At 43.0% G+C, this 19,189-nt stretch overlaps 1 protein-coding gene across 3 annotated transcripts in view; it reads left to right on the top strand.

Moving 5' to 3' along the window:
* The window catches only part of SPNS2 (SPNS lysolipid transporter 2, sphingosine-1-phosphate), a 134,463-nt gene that overhangs the window by 77,116 nt on the left and 38,158 nt on the right, over positions 1–19,189 (top strand). For all 3 annotated transcript variants that reach the window (XR_008483782.1, XR_008483781.1, XM_054287198.1), the window contains exons 4-8: positions 7,129–7,280; positions 9,115–9,181; positions 11,828–11,970; positions 13,102–13,254; positions 14,993–15,182. Coding sequence is in view for 1 of the 3 variants with exons in the window: in XM_054287198.1 (XP_054143173.1) it covers positions 7,129–7,280; positions 9,115–9,181; positions 11,828–11,970; positions 13,102–13,254; positions 14,993–15,182 (705 nt within the window). In the remaining 2 variants the exon portion in view is untranslated. The remainder of the gene's footprint in view (positions 1–7,128; positions 7,281–9,114; positions 9,182–11,827; positions 11,971–13,101; positions 13,255–14,992; positions 15,183–19,189) is intronic.

The following is a 19,189-nucleotide window of genomic DNA, read 5'->3' as shown; positions in this document are numbered from 1 at the left end:
GGGGTGCACAGTGCTGGAAGATGTATTTAAGCTTATCTGTTCTGCTATGGCCTTTGTCATCCACCCAGGCACAGAATGGAATTCGAAACACCAACCTCATTGTTTAATGTCAGCTCCTCTCTCGTGCTATGTCAGTGTCCTTGTTTGACTTAGAAACTCTCATATTGTTCAAGGTGAGCCCTCATTCCTGGGAGGGCTGTGAGAATTGGAGCTTTTCGTGTTTAAGCAAATATGTAATGTCATTCCAGTGCTCAGCTCTTCAGTGGCTCTCAGCTAATGAGCTGGAATTTGAGCTGTGACTGTGCAGGAGTCAATGCTCTTAGTCACCACCCCGATACTCAGAGCAGGTTCCTGGTTTGGTTTACCTCATAGTTAATGGTGCATCTTTTGGCAAAAGGGTGGTGTGTCATCATTAACCCTTTAAACCCTGCAGAGTGCTGGGAAAACTTAGAGGAGCAGAGGAGGAAGAGGTGTTTGGCTGGCCAGAAAATGCAGGGTCTGCTCCAGGAGGGCAAATTCTTGCCTGTGAGTGCAGCTGCCAAAGGGAGCCACTGTTCTGCAGCCCTTGAATCGATACTTGGGCCCTGCAGGCTTTACTTTGATCAAATGGCTCCTGCAGTGTCTCAGATTTATCCAACTGATCACTCGTGACTGCTGTGCTACCCTGGATGCCTCGTGCCAGGCTCAGCCAGCTGGAGAAATACAGGAGTGTAACTCGGGGAAATCAGGTCAGTCCCAATGCTTTCTCCTTGGTTTATTGTCATTTCACCACGTTTTAGGCTCTGTGTGACAACCCCAGCTGCCTGTGGTAGGAATGACTTCATGCACATCTTCTTTCAAAGGATGCAAACCCTGATTCTATATTCTTGATTTTTGCATAATGTTTATAAAATAAAAGAAGGAAAATATGGCAATACTCAGCTCAAAGAGGAATTTAATGTCCTCTTTTACATCAGTTAATGCATTATCCACAGGAGTTATCAGCATTCTCTCATAGTGAAGGGTGCAGGTGCTGTAGTAGTATAAAAGATCCTTCTTTTAGGCCAGCAACAGCAGATTTAAACATGGTTTGCACTGGTGCTGTGCACACACAGTTCATGACTCTGGAGTGTCTCTGTCTGTAGGATCTCCTCAGTCCATGTGCCCCTCAGCTGAAAGCAGCATGTGTTCAGCTTCTCTTGAGACCCTCACAAGCTATTCCACATTCAAATGCAAATGCTTAATAAACAAAGCTTAAGGATCATATGATTCTTTAGACAGTAAATCTGGTGGCTCAGAGTTGTACACATATTTGGCAGATTATAGGTTTACCACTGGCAGATAATCTTTTAAAGACCCAGTGGCTTTACTCCTTTTGTTAGCTAATTAAAAAAGGAGAAAGAACTTCAAGCTGTAATTAGACCTCTTAAAACATATATTACTCCCTGAATGGTCTATACAACTAGGATAAATGTATAATTAGGAGGTTTCACCAAACATGATTAAAGCCAGTCATGTGTCCTAGGCCATCAAACATTTATGTGTGCAGGAGATTGAGGGTAAAGTCACTATGAAGGTGTGAATAGAAACCACACTGTACATTTGATCTGTGGGATCTGATTTGCATAGAGGTCTTTTCTAACCTAAACAATTAAATGGTTCTGTATTATAAATATTTAACTCCAACCATGAAAGCTTTTTTTCAGCTGTAAATTCTGGAAGGAGTGTCACACTCATAGCTTCTAGTGTTTGGTGACACTGGTGACAGTAATGAGACCAGGTCCCTTGGACCCCATGATCTGTCACTCTTGCTGTCTGTGGCTTGCTGATAGCTTAAGAAATGTAGAAGTTGGCAGGTAGAATGTTCTATTCCTTATTGGCACATCCCCAAGGGATAAGAGTTTGTATCCCTTCTGAAACTCACTTCTATTTTGAGGAATTGGGTTTCTTTTGCTTTGTGGCTAGAGGCTGTTTTTCCTTCTATATATTTGAGACATGGGAAGAAGAGAGCACACCCATTGACCCTTTGTACCTCCCATTCACAGGTGTGAGTGCTTTCTCCATGCATTAATTTCTGGTGATGTCATCTCTTCAAGGGAAATTCCCAGCAAGGCTGTGGCAGTTCTGGGTCTCTGCAGCCAACATTCTTTCCATGTGTTGATGGTTTATTGTGTGCTGGAATCTTCCCTGGCTTGTGTCTCACCAGCCACACAAGGTGGAGAAAGGGACTGGAATCCCTGAGCCACACAACCTGCCCGCTGTGAGTTCCAGGAGCAAATTTTGCACCCTGACTTGCTCCTGGAACTGGTAGCAGGCAGGTTGTGTGGCCCTGGTGTCCCTTCCTAGTGGCACAGCCAGGCTGGTGCCACAGAGCTGCTCTGGCTGCAGAATCCAGCATAGCCAGGGAGCTCCACCTTGGGCTGGCACACAGGCAAGGAGGGGGATTGAGGCTGTGAACTCTCCCGAAAAACCCTCTGCATCTCTCCAAACCAGATGTTGGCAGCTCTCATGGAGGTGCAGACAGTCTCTGATATGACTGCTTTCCAAAATTAAAGACAAATTAATTGCTTGTCCTAATAGCACCTTGTTTCAAAAACCCTTCTGTTTCAGGCATTTAATTTTAGGAAAACACTGCTGATAAGTGTTGAGGTTGCTGGGCTTAACCTATGGGGAAGGAATTAGTTCAGGTCCTGAAAGCTGACTCAGATATTTTCAGTTTTCCTGCCAGAAACCTACTTGCACAGATGGACAAATTACAGCAGAGTTACCAAGTCATATAGAAAGAAACTGGCTTCTTCAATATATATCAATTTCTGCTTGGGGAACAGTGAAATTCAGTTAAAGTCTGAGCTGCCTGTTCTGCTTTGGAGCACTGGCAGAATTGAGCTGGTGTCAGCCCTTTTTCTTTCATTAAACTCCTGAGAACCCTGAGGTAGGACGTAAATGGAAAAGCAGTGGGGGGAAAATCCAGTGCAGAGGAAATGGCAGAGGTGTCCTGCTCCAGCTGTGGAGGAGAACAGAGTTTCCCTCAGCTTGTGGAATATCTGACTTTGCCATGTGTTTGTGCAGGTTGTCATGTCCTCGTACACTTGGAGAGGAAAAGGGATGTTCTATGGGCGTATGTGTATAAATGTACACAAAAAATAGCAGTTGCCTGTATAGCATATGGAGTGGTTTTGGAACCAGTTTCTGAGTGGCTCATGGAATGCCTGTAGTGCAATTGAGCACCAGCATAAGAATTTTAGAGTTGTCTTGTTGTTTGTATTTTTTTCTTCTTATATGGAAAACAAAAAGAGAAGGCCTGTCACGGATGGGACCCCTTTTTGCCTTGGGGAGCTCTCCAGCTGTCCCTCTTTAGAGACAGCTAAAACAGAAGTTTTGAGTGACTGATTAGAGATGGAACATCAGGGCCCCAGCTCATTTTAGCAAAATAATTTTATCATATGAGTTCCAACAGGATCCATGCTAGCCAAAAATCCGTAAGAACTGGTAAGAAGAGGAATTAGCTCTTTAATCCTAGATATAGAACTCCAAAACCAGGCACAGCATAGAACCAACTATAAATAATTCCCTAAATTGTTTTAGATTTTTGTATGTTTAATCTAGTTATCACAACTAGATGGCTGGATGGTCTGTAGTCTTGAATATCTGATCTCAGAAGGGCAATACTATTCAGGTCTTTATGTGGATTATGCTTTTGAAGAATGCTTTTATTCCCAGATGAGGTAAAAATCTTATTACTTAAGTTTGAATATCACTGCTTTAAAAAACATAGTTTAAATATTAAACAGATATTTGGAGTGTGTCAGCATGGGATAAACCAAGGAGAGGGATTTGAGGAGGAACTGAGAGAGAAGAGTGGATGTGGTACTTGCTGCAGATGATTTCATGGTATTGGGCATCTGATTCCATGGTATTGATGAAACTGAGTCACTCTACCACAAAAGGAACACTTGGTACAGCTTTCCTGCTTTGCACAAGGATTGTAATAGGAATCTTCTCACAGCATTGTTTGGAGGAAATTCCTACCCAGTGCATTCACTGGGGCAATACCAGCTGGTGAGCACAAAACTGTGACATTTTTCTGTACATATTTCCAATTTGAGGAACATCCAGTGCATTTAGAAACTTGTCATTCTTCAGTTGTAGGTGACACTACCCATTTCATCCCAGGCTGGTGACTACTTTGCCTGTCACCCTCTCTGTGATCCAGATCTTCCTCAGAAACCACAGCCAGCCTGCAGTTCTCTGCTTTCTAATTCTGCATGACTAAGCCTTTCAGCACGTTAGAAATACTGTTGCTCATTCAAAATACATTGGTTACCTGTGCACCAATGACTGCCAGCATATTTCTGCAGTGGAGTGTTGAGCATTGGGAAATTGACAGAAATTAAATCATTTGAGTCACAGTATTGCCCTTTCTGCTCACACCCACGTGTGTGAGTTACATATGTGCAGCTTGTGGGAGATGCATGAATGTGAGCGGCACTGCACACACCCTGCCAGCAAACAAGGAACTGCAGAAAATGCATATTGCTCCACAATTCACACCAAAATATGAGAAAGTGAAGAGTACACGAAAGTATTTTGTTTTTTGTGGCTGTTGGAATCCTCAAAATGTTCTTTTCAGCCAGGGATTACAGTGAGCAGAACAATGCAAACGTGTCAGTGGTAGATTTTTGCCTGCTGATGGATGTATTTATGGCTGAGGCACGTGGCTTGGAGTCTGCATGGCATTTTCCATGTTTGTGAATGAGACTTGGACTCTAGCTTGGCTTTGCTGTAGGGCACAAAATCAGTCATTTCCCTTGACTTTTTCCTATCTGAAGATGGAGAATTGGTAATTGCTCATTTTTCCCAAAGCACTTTCATGGTTAAGGACACATCATAAGCATAGAATCACAGAGGAAGGGAAGGAACTTAAAATTCATCCCATCCCACCCCCTGCCATGGCAGGGACACCTTCCACCATCCCAGGTTGCTCCAAGCTCCATCCAACCTTGCCTTAGACACTTCCAGGGATGGGGCAGCCACAGCTGCTCTGGGCACCCTGTGCCAGGGCCTCAGCACCCTCACAGGGAAGAATTTCTTCTTAATATCTCATTTAAGCTTGCCTTCCTTCAGTTTAAATCCCTGCTGTTCTTCTCACAAATGATCTACAGAATAACGACAGCAAATTGAGGATTTATAGAGGTTAAATTGGTAGAAATAGATTTCCCTGTGCTTACAACTTTCTGCAGTGACTGCTTCATTTCCGTCCCTGCAATTATTTCTGGGTGTAGCTCAAGCTGCTTAGATGGCTGAGAGTTTGCTTGTTCTCATGTATCTGGTATTCAGGCATCAAAGCATTGTGTCTTAGCCTGCACCCAGAAAACTGCAGGGGCAGTGAAAGAGCTTAGGTTGAAAATCAGGTCCTCACAGTTCATGAAAGTGTTGATTGAAATGGGCCATTAAAACAATTCTATTGGATAAGCAAATTCTTTTTGACCATTTTAGACTGAGATGTGCTGAATGTGAACTGTATCCTTGTGGCATTCACATTCTCTGAACAGAGAGAAGAAAGAGAAAACAATTCTTATCTTTACTTGCTGCTCCTATTGTTTTTGCACATGTGGAATATTAGGAAGATTGTTTACCTGAAGTGATTTGTCAATTGGATTCTGCTGAGGATTGTTTTGTTTCCTTGGCCAGTTGGAAAAAACTGTGTCCTGACTGTCTGGAGACAGTCATGAGTTTTCTTTAGTATGTGTCTTAGTATAGTATCAATATAATATAATAAATATAATATAATATAATATAATATAATATAATATAATATAATATAATATAATATTGTAATATAGTTTTAATAAAGTTCATCATTCTGGATGAATGGAGTCAGATGCCAATAATTCCCAGATGTTGGGTATTGAAGTGAAGGGGAGAACGACCATCCTGGTAATGCATCGAACTCCAACTTTATTGATCAATCAATCACCTTAAATAACAGTGCTAACGAACGCCATGAATATTCTGTAATCCAATGTCATGATAGGCTAACAGAGAAACTTCTAACCACTCCTCTTGTTTTAGAATACCTACAATTGTTTATTAAAAACAGAAACCAAAACTAGAAACTAAAACAGAAACCAGTGTTCCCAAAACTTCTACATCTGTTCTCAGGATGGCAGGCCTTCCCAGAGACGGTGTTCTGCTTATTATGGGAAGACAGCCTGAGAACTTTATAAAGAGAGTCTAATTGTTTATACAAATCAGAAGGCTGAGAACTGTTAGAAACTGCTTTTACTTTTCCCTTATACTTTTCTCTCAATTGTATGTCTCATGGCCTTTTCTTTAAGTCATTCTCCGACAGTTGGGGTCACCTGTTTTTTGATATATCCTCATCCTGTGGGATTGCCCTTCATCCAGACAGGCAGATGCTCCCTGGGCAGCTGAATGCCTCCTGCATGCCCCTGCCCTGTGAGCCTCTGGGTCATTCCCTGCAGGTCCTGCTTACAGAGGACACAGATGTTCCTGGGTTCCCAGTAAAGCTCAGATCCCCTCTGACAGTTTTGGGGAGGTGTGTGCTGCTCTTCAAGGCAAGTGGAGTGAGATGGGTGCTCAGCACCTTTGGAAGATTCCTTACTCCATAGCTTTTAGTGAAGGAGGACATTCAGTTTGGGGGATTTTGTGTTCCACTCTTTCCCACCTTTGAAGAGCCTTTAGGATTTCCCAGTAGAACTGTCCTTGGCACACTGGGGAGGATGGGTTGTGTCAGCAGGATTTGCTGTTCCTGGATCCCAGAACAGGGTTTGTTACACTCACCCACCTCCCCAGGCCTTCCCAACTGAGCAAGATCTGGGAACAAACTGGGAGCCTTCTGCCTCTTTTAGGAAATGTTCTTGAATGTCACCGAGTAAATGTTTTATTATTACTTTTCTTTCATGCCTATAAATCTTTACCAAAACTATCGTCCCTTTCTTCTGGGCAAAAGACAAATGAAACAGCTCTGAAGTTCTAAAAATATGTCATAAATATAAAGTTCTAAAAATAAATGCATACAGGAGTATCATTTTCCAGTCACATGAATTTGTATTTCACTGATTGATGTCCATCCTGAATTAAAAAAGCCAAGGGGAGACCTGCTAATGTTTCAATTTCTTTTCTCAGTATTTCTGGCTCTTTGTGCTGTCCCGGGGTTTGGTTGGCATCGGTGAAGCGAGTTACTCAACTATTGCACCAACCATCATTGGAGACCTGTTCACCAAAAACACAAGGACCCTGATGCTCTCTGTTTTCTACTTTGCAATTCCTCTGGGCAGGTAAGTGACACAAAGATCCTTCAATCTCCTTGTGGCTTTTCTCTGAAATAAACTCACATAGATCTGAAATTGCTAATGATGATAGTTCTTGACCTTGGCTGGAATGTAGACAGGAAAATATTGTGAGCAGTGACTAATTAGTTGCAGGAATTAGATTCTTTTTTGGCCCTGTTACTGGTTCATGTGTGACTTTTGGGAACTAATGGGAAGTTTGTTGTTGGTTTATTTAGGTTTTTTCCTCCATTTTTAAAGCAATGGGGTGGAAATGGAATAAAAATATTTTAGCTGACTTTTTCTCTCAGTGGAATTTCTTTATCAGCCCAGTACAGTATTTGATTGTTGGGACAGGAGGGAATCTGTCATTATTTTTATTTTTTAAAATAATGGCTGACCCTCTATTGTGGTGTTGTCAGCAAGGTGGCTTTGCATAGTTTGCATACCATTTCCCAGAGCTGGACAACATCCTGGGAAAAAGGGCAATATGGGTTCATTTCCAGCAGGGAATCCATGGGCAACAGGTTCCAAACTCAGAGAAAAACTTCTGGTGGTGCATTTTACAAGCTGGAGAACTCACCTGTGAGATAAAACTCACAAACATCCTTTTGCTCTTGAGAAAAAAGAGAGAAACAGATCCTTAACTGGTCAAAAGAGTATTTTGCCAAGAGGATCATGAATTCCAAGTATTCACATAGAAAATTCAAGGAACTAAAAAGAAATTACAAATATTCATCCTGTTGAGCCTGAGTCTGGGACTTCATTATCTCGATATCCAGCAGTAGTGTGGATTACAAAGCCATGGAGGACAGGACAAGGGCTGTAAACTGAAAGAGGTTTTGATTGGATATTGGGAAGAAGTTCTTCCCTGTGAGGGTGGTGAAGCCCTGGCATAGATTCCCAGAGCAGCTGTGGCTGCCCCTGGATCCCTGGAAGTGCCCAAGGCTGGACAGGGCTTGGAGCAGCCTGGGACAGTGGAAGGTGTCCCTGCCCATGGGAGGGGTGGCACTGGATGGATTTTAAGTTCATTCCCAACCCAATCCAGTCTGTGATGATTCATGGTTTGATTTGGGGGGGCTGAATGGGTAAAATGTCCAGTTCTAAGGAGATTATAGCCGACAACCTCCAAAGCTTAGCAGATTCTTCAGTAAAGGAAGGAGGGTCTGGGGAGGGGCTCACAGTTGCCCCACTGCAATCCTGGCAAGTTTTAGCCAAGGCAATCTCAGCAACAAATGCAGCAGTTTTGAAAAAGGGTATTTACCTTCAGTTCATGTTGAGAGAAATGTGGCTACGTTCACCTTTTGATGCACCTTTTGTCTTACATGTGGCTGAAGGTCTCCCATCAAACTTGCATGTTCTTCTTGAGTTTTCTTCCAAGCTAACAGAAAATAGACTCTTCCTGCTTAATTAGAGCCAAGTACTATTTAGTGGCAAGAAGAGAAAAATCTAATGATGGAATGTGGTCTGTCCTTGACGGGTACTTTTTAACTGAAAGCTTGAACATGAAATTGTTCAATATTCATATTAGTACAGAGAAAGGCCTGATGTAGAAGTGAAATTGGGAAATAAATTCTTTTTAAGTCTTTCTTTCCATCCACTGAAGATTGAAAGGTCAGCCGTAAACTTCCAAATTTCCATCAGATTTGGACATTTTTAGATCAGCACTGCTTGGTAGAGTCACATACTATCCACCATCTGCTTCAATCCCCATATTTCTTCCTGTAGGACAAGAGAGCTGAGGACACACAGCTGGTTGTGCCTCTCTCTGCCTTTGTCTAAGAACAGCTGTGAGTGTGCACACTTCAAGCTCTGACCAGCTCTCTCTTGGCCTTTGTTGCAGTGGCTTGGGGTACATCACTGGCTCCAGTGTGAAGCAGGTTGCTGGAGACTGGCACTGGGCACTGCGGGTAAGTTCCTCTTAATGGAACATCTTAATGAGAGTTAATTGGTTGATTGGTGTTAGCAAGAGTTCCATCACACAATGGCTCAACCTGGTATTGTATCTGAAAGGTGAAGGATTGGAGATTACATCTGTGGATGTTGAGTGCATGGCAGATGCACTCTCTAAGCAAAGATTTGTGGGCTTGTGGTGACTTGGAGTTTTCCCTGCTTGGGAGCAAGAATTTTCCAATCACTTTGTTATCAATCAATCAATCAATCATGACTTTTTGATGGGGGCAGGAAGACGAGGCATTGGCCTTAAATCAACTCCACAGTCTTTCAGTCTCCTGCTGTCAAGAAACTCTGAGAATGGCTTCCGGCTTTGAGGAAAAAACACTTTGTTCCAGTTTCCGCTTGTTTTTCTGCCCTGAGACACTCCATTTCCTTCTATTTTAGCCTCTTGGGACCCTGATAAATGGGCTGAAAAGATAATCCACTCCAGTCACATGCTCACAAACAGCTTCTGCACACAAAGATGTCTTGAAAGAGCTGGGAGGAAGTGGCCCAGCAGCGCTGGTGTCTGACCTTTGGTGCTGTGGGTGGCATGTGAGGTGCATTCTCTGGCTCTGGCACTTCATGGGGATCATGAAGCTGATGAAGCTCAGGCCAGCACTGTTTATAACAGTTGGTGATGAAATGCAAGGGTTCCCATCTGAAGCAAATATGTCCTCTGTGATGCCAGGATGTATTTGCCATGCCCAGGGTAAGCAAAGCCAGGAGCATCACCATGAATGTTCATCTGGGAGAGTGCAGGGCAGTTTCCAGCTGTGCACCTGGAGTGGAAAGTGGAGGATTCCCACCAGGAGGATGCTGCCTCATTAGCAGAAATATTTAAGAGTAGTATGAACTTTTGAGCAGAGGCGAACACAAGAAGTAAAAACCCCAAAGCCTGTCCTCTGGTCAGCAGGGCTTTAACTGGAGCACTCTTGGAAAATCAAATCTGTCTGTTAAACCCAAATGGTTAATCTGTGAAAAGAGATCATTACTATAAATTTTCAGGTGGTGTCTTCATAGTTATCCTGAGAAATCCAGGCTGTCTGCAAGAGTGTACCCTTACAGGTCATGATTTCCTCTGTAAATGACACATTGGTGCAGGATTCCCTGGCTGTACAAAATGTGGGGAATCTGATGAGCTGCACACATCTGTGGGGGTTGCTTTGAACACCATTGCTCAGACTTTGTAGTCACACAGCACATATAAAAACCATCCAGACATCAGTGTAAAGCAGCTTCCATCCCTATGGCAATTATTGTGCTCTTACAAGATGGGAATGACTCCCCAAGATGATGCTTTCCTCTGTGATCTCCTGTGGGCTCCAAATACAGGAGAGGTCAGGAATAATCCACACTTCAGAGGGCTGAAAAACACAGCAGGGCACATGGACAAGTGGCAGCTTTGTCTCTGGATCCTACAATAAAGCAAGTGTTTCACTGCAGCATTACTGAGTGCCCATGGATATTGTCCTGATGGGTACTTAAGCTTTTAGATAAAAACCAAAGACACTTGCAATCATCTGGCTGTAGAAAAAACAGCATTTCCAGTACTTTTTACCAGTTCTATGTCTTCTGTTCACCTGTCAGAAGGATACTGTATCAGGCTTCAGTGTATTCCTGGATGAATGATTTTCCTGACTTTTAAATTTTGAAATACTTTTGTCTTTCCTTCCCTAGAAGGATTGTGAGTTTGTCATCTTTGGACATGAAACACTTCTCCATGTGTAAAGGCCATTCTTAGGTTAATAATGGAAGTGGTTTTGGGTTTTTTGTTTATTTGTCTTTTTTTTTTCTTTGTTTTATTTTGCTTTGTTTTGGGTTTTTTTGTTGTTGTTTTTTTTTTTTCTTGGACTGGAATTATTTTTTAAATAGCATGTCTAGATGAGATGATACGTCAGTGAAATCCATGTTCCTATTTTTCTGATGGAGCTATTTTCCATTCTGACAATAATGGAATTTCAAAACAAAGAATTCTTGACAGAACAAGAATAGTTCTTACAGATTGCAAAATGCTGTGGGATCTTTGTATTTTTGCATAGTGCTTGGGAGAAAGGGTTGGATATTTGGAAACCAAGCCCTTGAATGTGTTGCTTCCCTATCTTCCAGCCTGAATTTTCAATGTTTCTTGGTCTGTTGTACTGAGGAAGATGACTGAAAACAGGAAGCCATTGTGGGTTAGCTGGAAGAGGGATGTGTATCAAGCAAGGGTTTTCAAAGCATGTTTACTACACCCAAAAATCTTTCAGCTGGTCTAATTGCCTTTAAAAGGCCTCTGCACTCACTCAGAAATCAGCTGGTCTCTCAGCCCAGCTGGGAGCAGGTTTCCAAAGAGTTAAACACCACTCAAGAATCATGTTTAGATGAATCTTGGTACTTATTAACACAATGGACTGCCTTACTCAGGATATTTTCAAAGCTGCATGTTTCCAGAGTGAGATAAGAGAGTCCAGGGAACGACCTGGAGGAAGGACAGGAGCAGATGCCTCAATGCCTGCAGGTTCTGACTGGCTGTGAGGAGCAGCCACTGAAACCAAAAGGATGAATTCTGCTGCTTCCTGACCAGTCCAAGCAAACCCTCCTGGCTCCTAATTCCCTAATTCTCTGCTCCTTTCTTGCAGGTATCTCCACTCCTGGGAATGATAACAGGGACGCTCATCTTGATATTTGTGCCTGCTGCTAAAAGAGGAAATGCTGAACAGCTTGGGGGGCAGCTGAAGGCTCGGACTTCATGGCTGAGAGACATGAAAGCCTTGATTAGAAAGTAAGAGCATGAGTAAAAACCATGGTTTGCTTCTAGTGCTTAATTGGAACATCCAGTGGTCTGGATTTAGCACAGTGAGATTGGAAAGTGATGACATGCAGGGAGTTGCAGGAAGTTTAGTCTGTGGACTTAAGGAAGAAAATCACAGTTACATGAGGTATTGACTGCTGTGACAATGATGAATTCCAAGTTTTGCTCTAACCTTTCCAAGATTGGCATCTAAGAAAAAGCTTGCTTTTCTTGGCTCATACTTCACACAAATCAGGGCTTTTGAAGTGTAGAAATTGCTGTGTTCCTGTATTAATTGTTATGCCACTGGTGCTCAGACACTTAGATCCATTTTCTTCTTTAAAAGAGCTATTCTGCTGAGGGGAAAAGAGAGTTTTAGCAATTTAAGATAAAAAACCACATAGAAGCTTGCACTATGGCAAGTTTAAATATATGTGAACAACCACCTGTGGCTGAATCCATGAGAACTGAATGTGCTTGGGCACTCTATGTGTGCATAAAGGTTCACATGCTCACAAGTGCTTCAGCAGCTGCACTTCCTTCCAGAAATCTGGCCTGTGAATGTGCAAATACTTTCACTTCTGAATTCAGGGTTATCTTGTAATTCTGATGGGAAACTTGTGATGGAACTACTGGTTAGAACACCTGCCTGGAATTGTCATCCAGTGCCAAAGGACTGTGAAAAGCGATGTGAGATAATTTATCATTATTTCTATGGAGGTAGTTTATGTAAGTAGTAACAATAAGGTAGCATGGATGGGGAGGGAGAAGTGAAGCTGCTCCTCCAAGCAAACAGGTGACATTAGGGTGAAAGCCCTGTAAGTCACATATCCTGTCTTAGTGACCAAGTACTAATTGTCTTCTCAAACAGCCCCTGTGTAGCATCTCTGATGAGTTCAGTTTATTATTATCAATGAAACATCACATGTGAACCTTCCATGCTTCTTATTCTCCATTCCTTTGTATCTTGTGTTACCTCTGCTCCTTGGCAAAGAGAAGTGGCAAGTGTGGGGGGACACTGGGCTTTGTCACTGGGCTTTATCACAGCTTTATCTGACTCCTGCATGGGACTCCTGCTTTTCCATTTTTGTCACTAAACCCTCTCTTGGTTCTGTCTCCCAGCCGCAGCTATGTGTTCTCATCCCTGGCCACCTCAGCTGTCTCCTTTGCCACGGGGGCACTTGGAATGTGGATCCCTCTGTACCTTCACAGAGCACAGGTGGTGCAGAAGACAGCAGAGACCTGCAGCTCCCAGCCCTGTGGCACCAAAGATAGGTGAGAGCCAGGGTCAGCTGCTTTACACAGGGGGAGAGGGGGTGGGGGTTATTTACCAGAGGAAACAGGCAAGTCCCACAGAGACAAGGTACTAGAATGTCTGTCATTTCCTCCAGGTCCTTGTAACAATGATAGGAAATGCTGGGATTGTAAACTAGGCTTTATTTCTCTTCTTCATTGCATGAAGTCAAACCAAGGGAGAAGCAGTGACCTCAGCTCTGTCTTAGTTCCCAGGCTGTGGTGCAGAGCAGAAAAGAGAAATCCTCTAAGGAGGATGTTTGGAGAGCTGAGAATTTGGTTCCTTAAGACCCATCTGTGATAGCAGCAGAATAAGCTGGCAGGTGAGGAGGCCCCAGTGGTGCCTGTAATTCAGAGGTTGGAATGGTTTCCCTAAAGCTGCAGGGACTAATCCTGTAGGCCTTTGTTTCTGTGTGAGGCAGGACTTCTCTGTTTTATTGCTCTGTAAACTGCTGTGTGTGCTGAGTTTTGCTGAAGAATGTCCCAGAGATCTGGGACACTTTGGGCTGGAGTTTTTGATGCTTTACAGTGGTTTTGTTTTCAGTCCTGGTTATGGAATATCACTTGCAACACACGAGCTATGAAAAGTAATTCTTCATTTTGTGATTTACAATGGGGGCACAAACCGGGAAATGCTATAAAGGCATTCCTTCAGGTAAATAAAGGATACTAAAAGAGCCTTTTGTCAGATCTTTTGCTTTTTGGCTCATGAGAGAAAATAGTATTAGGGAAACCTTCTTGCCATAACATAATCCCATCTCAATTAAAGTAGTTAGTGGTGTGGAGTCCATCAACCAGAGTGTCCAGCAGGCAAGCTCAGGCTGTTCCACAAAAATGCAGTGAGCAAAGCACACAGCTCCAGCCTGACTGCCTGTCTGCTCTTTACAAAGAGAATTTCCCCCTCCTTGATGACACCTCAGTTTTGCACTGTCCTCAAGCTACTCTGATGTGGTTGCCCAAGACCCTGTAATCCAAGTCCTGCACATATCATATGGAGAATCCTCCTGGCTCTTTAAATTGAAATTAACTCATTTCAAATGTGTTACCTAACAGCAAAAAGCTTCTTTGAAGTGGTCTGAAAGGAGTTATAGAGTCACAGTATGTTGGAAATCACTGGTGTTTAAGAGTCTTGTTAGGTTTCCTTGCCCTGAGGCTTCCTGTTGCCTGTCCATGATTTCCCCTCACAGGATCAATGAAAGGTTATTAATTAGTTTGTGTATACATAATTAGCTGTTCAGGGCTCTTCCTAGGAACCCCAGTTCCACCCAAGGAAGCAGTGGGAGCCCTTTGCACCCCTTTGCTGATGGATCAAAACCTTTGTACAATAATAAATATCATAAGCTGGGTTTTTCTTAATTGCAGGGGGAAAGGGCTAAAATCATGAGCATTTGTTTTATTTAAAATTTGCAAAGCCATTATGCAAATTGTGCAAATTAGTCAATTTACCCTAATAATTATATCATTATTAATAAAATAAGAATACATAATAAAATAATAATACCTAATATCTAATAAAATAAGAATACCTAATAAAATAATAATATCGAATAAAATAATAACACATAATAAAAGAATAATACATAATACCTAATAAAATAATATTACCTAATAAAATAATAATACCCAAAGACTATGCCCATTTTGGGGAAAAAAATCCTCCCACCTTTCTCTTATTTTCTTTCTTACATTCCTTTATTTTTTATTTTTTATTTCTGGACAGTTTGATCTTTGGAGCAATCACGTGCTTCACTGGCTTCCTGGGTGTCATCACAGGGGCAGGAGCCACCAAATGGTGCAGGTCCAAGACCCAGCGAGCTGATCCTCTTGTCTGTGCTGTTGGAATGCTGGGATCAGCCATCTTCATCTGTCTGATCTTCGTGGCAGCCAAGAGCAGCATCGTGGGAGCCTATGTGAGTCAAATCCTTTCCATATGCCAGCCCCTGCTGTAGGAGCAATGGGGGTAGGAAGGTGGGGATGGATGGAGAGCAGAGATCTCTGCAGCCATGTCAGGAACTTGGGGTTTATTGCAAAGGGCCTGGGGACAGGGCCCTGCTGGGAGCTGCCAAACACAGCTCAGAGCAGGGCTGAGAGAAGAGAGGGGGAGAGAGGATGAGAGGGTGAGAGAGCAAGAGAGTAAAAAGGTAAGAGAGCAGAAGCGTAAGAGAATAAAAGGGGTAAGAGAGCGAAGTTCCCATTCCAATACCATAAATCTTCTTCTGTGTTGAATATTCTCATTCTCAATAACCAATCTAGTACAATAAACAAATCCTACAGCATTTACATACAGCCTGTAAGAATCATTCCATCACCACACTGTGTTACATTTTAAACCCTAAAAACTCCTCTTTGGGCCCCTTCTGCCAAGCTGTAGGGTCTGCTCTGACCCTTGGGCCTGTCTGCAAGCAGAGGGTGTTGTTCCATCAAAAGGGGATCATCTTCAGCTGGCCACGCCATTGTTTTCCAGTTGTTCAGTAACCGAGGGATCTCAAAGCTTGCTTTCATTTCAATCTCACTTACAGTTTCCATATCTTCAAAATCTTTTGCCAGACAATCATATTTATAAGGCTTTCCTGTTTCATCTTCCCCAACACCCTACCAAACTCCTTAAAGGCTGTGTGTATTGTCCCCTGCAGAAAGCCTGGGATGTTCTCTTTGCCCTTCTGAATGTCCTTCTTTTTGCCTCTTGGCATTCTGGCAGTGTCTAAGTGTGCCTGAAATCTCAGCTGCTTATCCCTGCTGCCATCAGAATTCAGAGCTCCATGGAAACCCATAGCCTTTGGGCTGTTCTATCTGCACCTCAATCCACACCTTTATTGCTCTTGCCTCATGTTTTGGTACAGGAAAATTGAGCACTTCCCTTGCAGTGAGGGTAATGTAGCTGCAGTGGTACCAGATGACAATTACAGTGTAATTTGTCTATGGGCAAGGTTCTGGCTCCCTTTCAGTGCCATTCATTTCCATAACCAGGTGGATTGCACCAGGCCAGTATTAATAAGCCAGTAATTTCAATTTGTTATCTGTATTACATTGCCCAGGAACCTACAGTGCTTGATGCTGCACAAAAGCAGATTAAAATGTGGCCCCTTCCTGAATGCTTATAATTGAATTATATTAGAAGATATCAAATAGATCCAGATAAATAGAATGGTTTGGGTTGGAAGGGACTTTTGAAGGTCATCCAACCCTGACTTGCACCAGACCTTGCTGCTGAGAACCCCCTCCAATCCAACCTTGAATATTTCCAGGAATGAGGCATCCCCCACCTCCTGGCCACCCTGTGCCAATGCTTTACCACCCTTTAAAAAACTCCTTCCTTACATCTCATCTAAACCAACCCTCTTTTAGTTAGACTAAAGGGAAAAAGAAAAGCTCAACTGAAATAATCCAGCCTCAGGCTAGAATCTTGCTTTCAGCAGGGAATAAAAATCCAGGCACTGAACAAATCTCTGCTTCTCTTTTAATGTCAGAATGAGAGAAGCCTGGGACCTGGGAGAAGTTTTGAAGGGAAAGTGTGAGATGTTTGGAGTTGTGGGATCCCTTCTGAAAATCCTTTCATTCCACTCTGCAGCACCTGCTCATCCAGCAAGGAGAGTTCTGTACAAGTGACCAGCCAAGTGCTGTTCCTCATTTCTCTGTGTTTCCACACTGGCCTGGCCAGGGTTATTTGCTGAGTCGTTCAGCAGCTGCCACACTCATGGGGAAGCACAACCAGAAAGAGTGGAAGCTCAAAATCATTAAGACACAGCCAGAAATACCTCCTCTGGCTATTTAGGAGTCAGGTCTGTGGTTTGTGACCATGAACTAACATTTGAACTGGCAGAAAATGCTCACCTCAGACAACCTGTGAGAGGGTGTTACTGGTTACCCTCCTTTCATTGATCTATCACACCCCTCACCTGCTCCCTCCACCTCTTTGTGCAGACAGAGCTGTGATTTTCTCCTTTCCCAGACCTAGCGATAGACATGTTCATTTGTGGTGTTCAGTCTCTTTATGCAGAAACATCTCCCTTTCTAGGCTGGAAATACTGTTTTCAGAAATTGTGCAGCAGGAGGTGCCTATTAATCTCATTTTTATCTCTTTTTTTCCTATTTTTAATAGCCATGTGACTATTCTGCATTGTTTAAGTATATAAATATAGATGGTATCATTTAAACAATCCTTGAAGCAATTTATTTTATTATGGATGAGCAGTAAATCTAATAAGGAGTCAATGATTTGCAAAGGAAGTTAGAGCTGCATATGGAGGGGGTGTAGGGAATATGAGCCTGTTTGTGATCTGTTAGGCTGAAGCAAGAAGTTTTGCCTCTCCACAGCCCCCAGTTCTCTGCTGCTGGAAATCTGATGCCCAGAAAGAGGGGACAGGTCTGGCTTGGAGCTACCATGTCTCATTATTCTCATTAGTGTAGCAGAGCCACACTGAATTGACTTTCCAAGGCAAGTTTCTAACACAAACTCATGTCTTTCCATGCCATTCAAAGAGCTGTGGCAATCTTGCAGACTTCCAGAGAATTTAATTCCTTGTATTTCAAGGAGAATAGGAGTAGGGGACCTGCATTGCCAGGTTGCATGGTGTAGCAGTTTCTCACTGCTCTTTGTTTTAAGTCTCATTGGTCCATAATGAAGAGAAGAGTGTTGTGTGGCTGGTGGACAGAATGATGGGCCAGGTTACCTTCCTTATCTCAAAATCCATGATGAAATCTCCTCCTGGAAACAATACAGTAAAATTTATGGGTTGATTTTCCTGTCTCTGATATGTTCCTTGACAGCTTGTGCTGCCTCACATCCTTGAGTTCTGTGTCTGTGGAAGGCAAGGCAGTGTCTGTCCCCCAGCATGGTGGCATTTGCCAGCCTTCTGTACTGTGACTGTCCTTAGGCTTCTGCCACGGATCACACCATGCAAAAATTGACAGTGAATGTTTTTGCAACCCTCCTTGGCTCAGAGCCTTAAAATTCTCACTTCCAAGCAATTAGGTGGGCTCCCATGAGATGATGTTCTGTCTCACTGGGAGAGAGAGCTGCAGTGGCCACCAGATCACCATCTCCTCCCTGCTTTAGTCAACAGCTGAGAGCTTCATTGCTGACTGATACAGGCATCAGCTTCAATGAAGTGTTCAGCACTCCAGCAAGAGCCTGCAGAGCCCTTGCTTTTTCATTTCTTGGTTTTATAGGTTTTATCTTCCACCCTGCCCAGACAGTACAAGCTGTGTACTGTCTGCTCTCTCCCTCCCCTGAGCACATGTATTATTTCTCTCCTGCTCAGTTCTTTCTTGCAATTGATTTTGGTCCCTGGGGGCAGTTGCTGTTCCCATTCTGCAGCAGCCACTTCCACCTGAGGCAGGTAGGCAGGTGACTTTTTCCAGCCAATCTTTTCCTACTGATCCAGTAAATTATTGGCAGTGGTAAAGTGGCTGGCAAGGTGAACTAAAACAACAATTCTGTATAATTTAGCTGCCCAGACACCTGTATTTCTCTTTTATTATCTTGCTTGGCTGTATAGTCCAATCACTTACTCAGTTTGCCTTGCAGTGTGTGGATTTGTGTGTTGTAATCCAGCTCCTTAAAGCACCAATTTGCATATCTGTAAGTCCCACTTTTCCTGAAATACAAACTCTTTGAAACTTGGTTTTCAAACCTGTCCCTGGAAACCCATTATGTGTGTGGCATCATCATCTCACACTGCTGAGACATTTCAGCTGCAGATTTTACACTTGTTTAAATCTCCAAGTGACTGGAGAGAGATGCTCTGCTTTGCCTTCCTTTGACACTGTTTCAAATTCCTCAATTTCAACATCTATTTCAATTCCTCAAAGACATTTTATAATCTTGCAGAAATAACAAATCCCAGGGTAAAACCTTGCCAGAGAGCTTTGACAGCATCTTAGTCTCAACCCCAGGGACTTTCTGTTGTCATGTTGT

Source organism: Melozone crissalis, unplaced genomic scaffold, assembly GCF_028551555.1.
Source record: "Melozone crissalis strain CALT ecotype California unplaced genomic scaffold, PUWL_Pcris_2 ptg000057l_1, whole genome shotgun sequence".
Lineage (NCBI taxonomy): Eukaryota > Metazoa > Chordata > Aves > Passeriformes > Passerellidae > Melozone > Melozone crissalis.
Note: the sequence above shows the minus strand (reverse complement) of the source record. Positions and strands in the feature narration are given on the sequence as shown.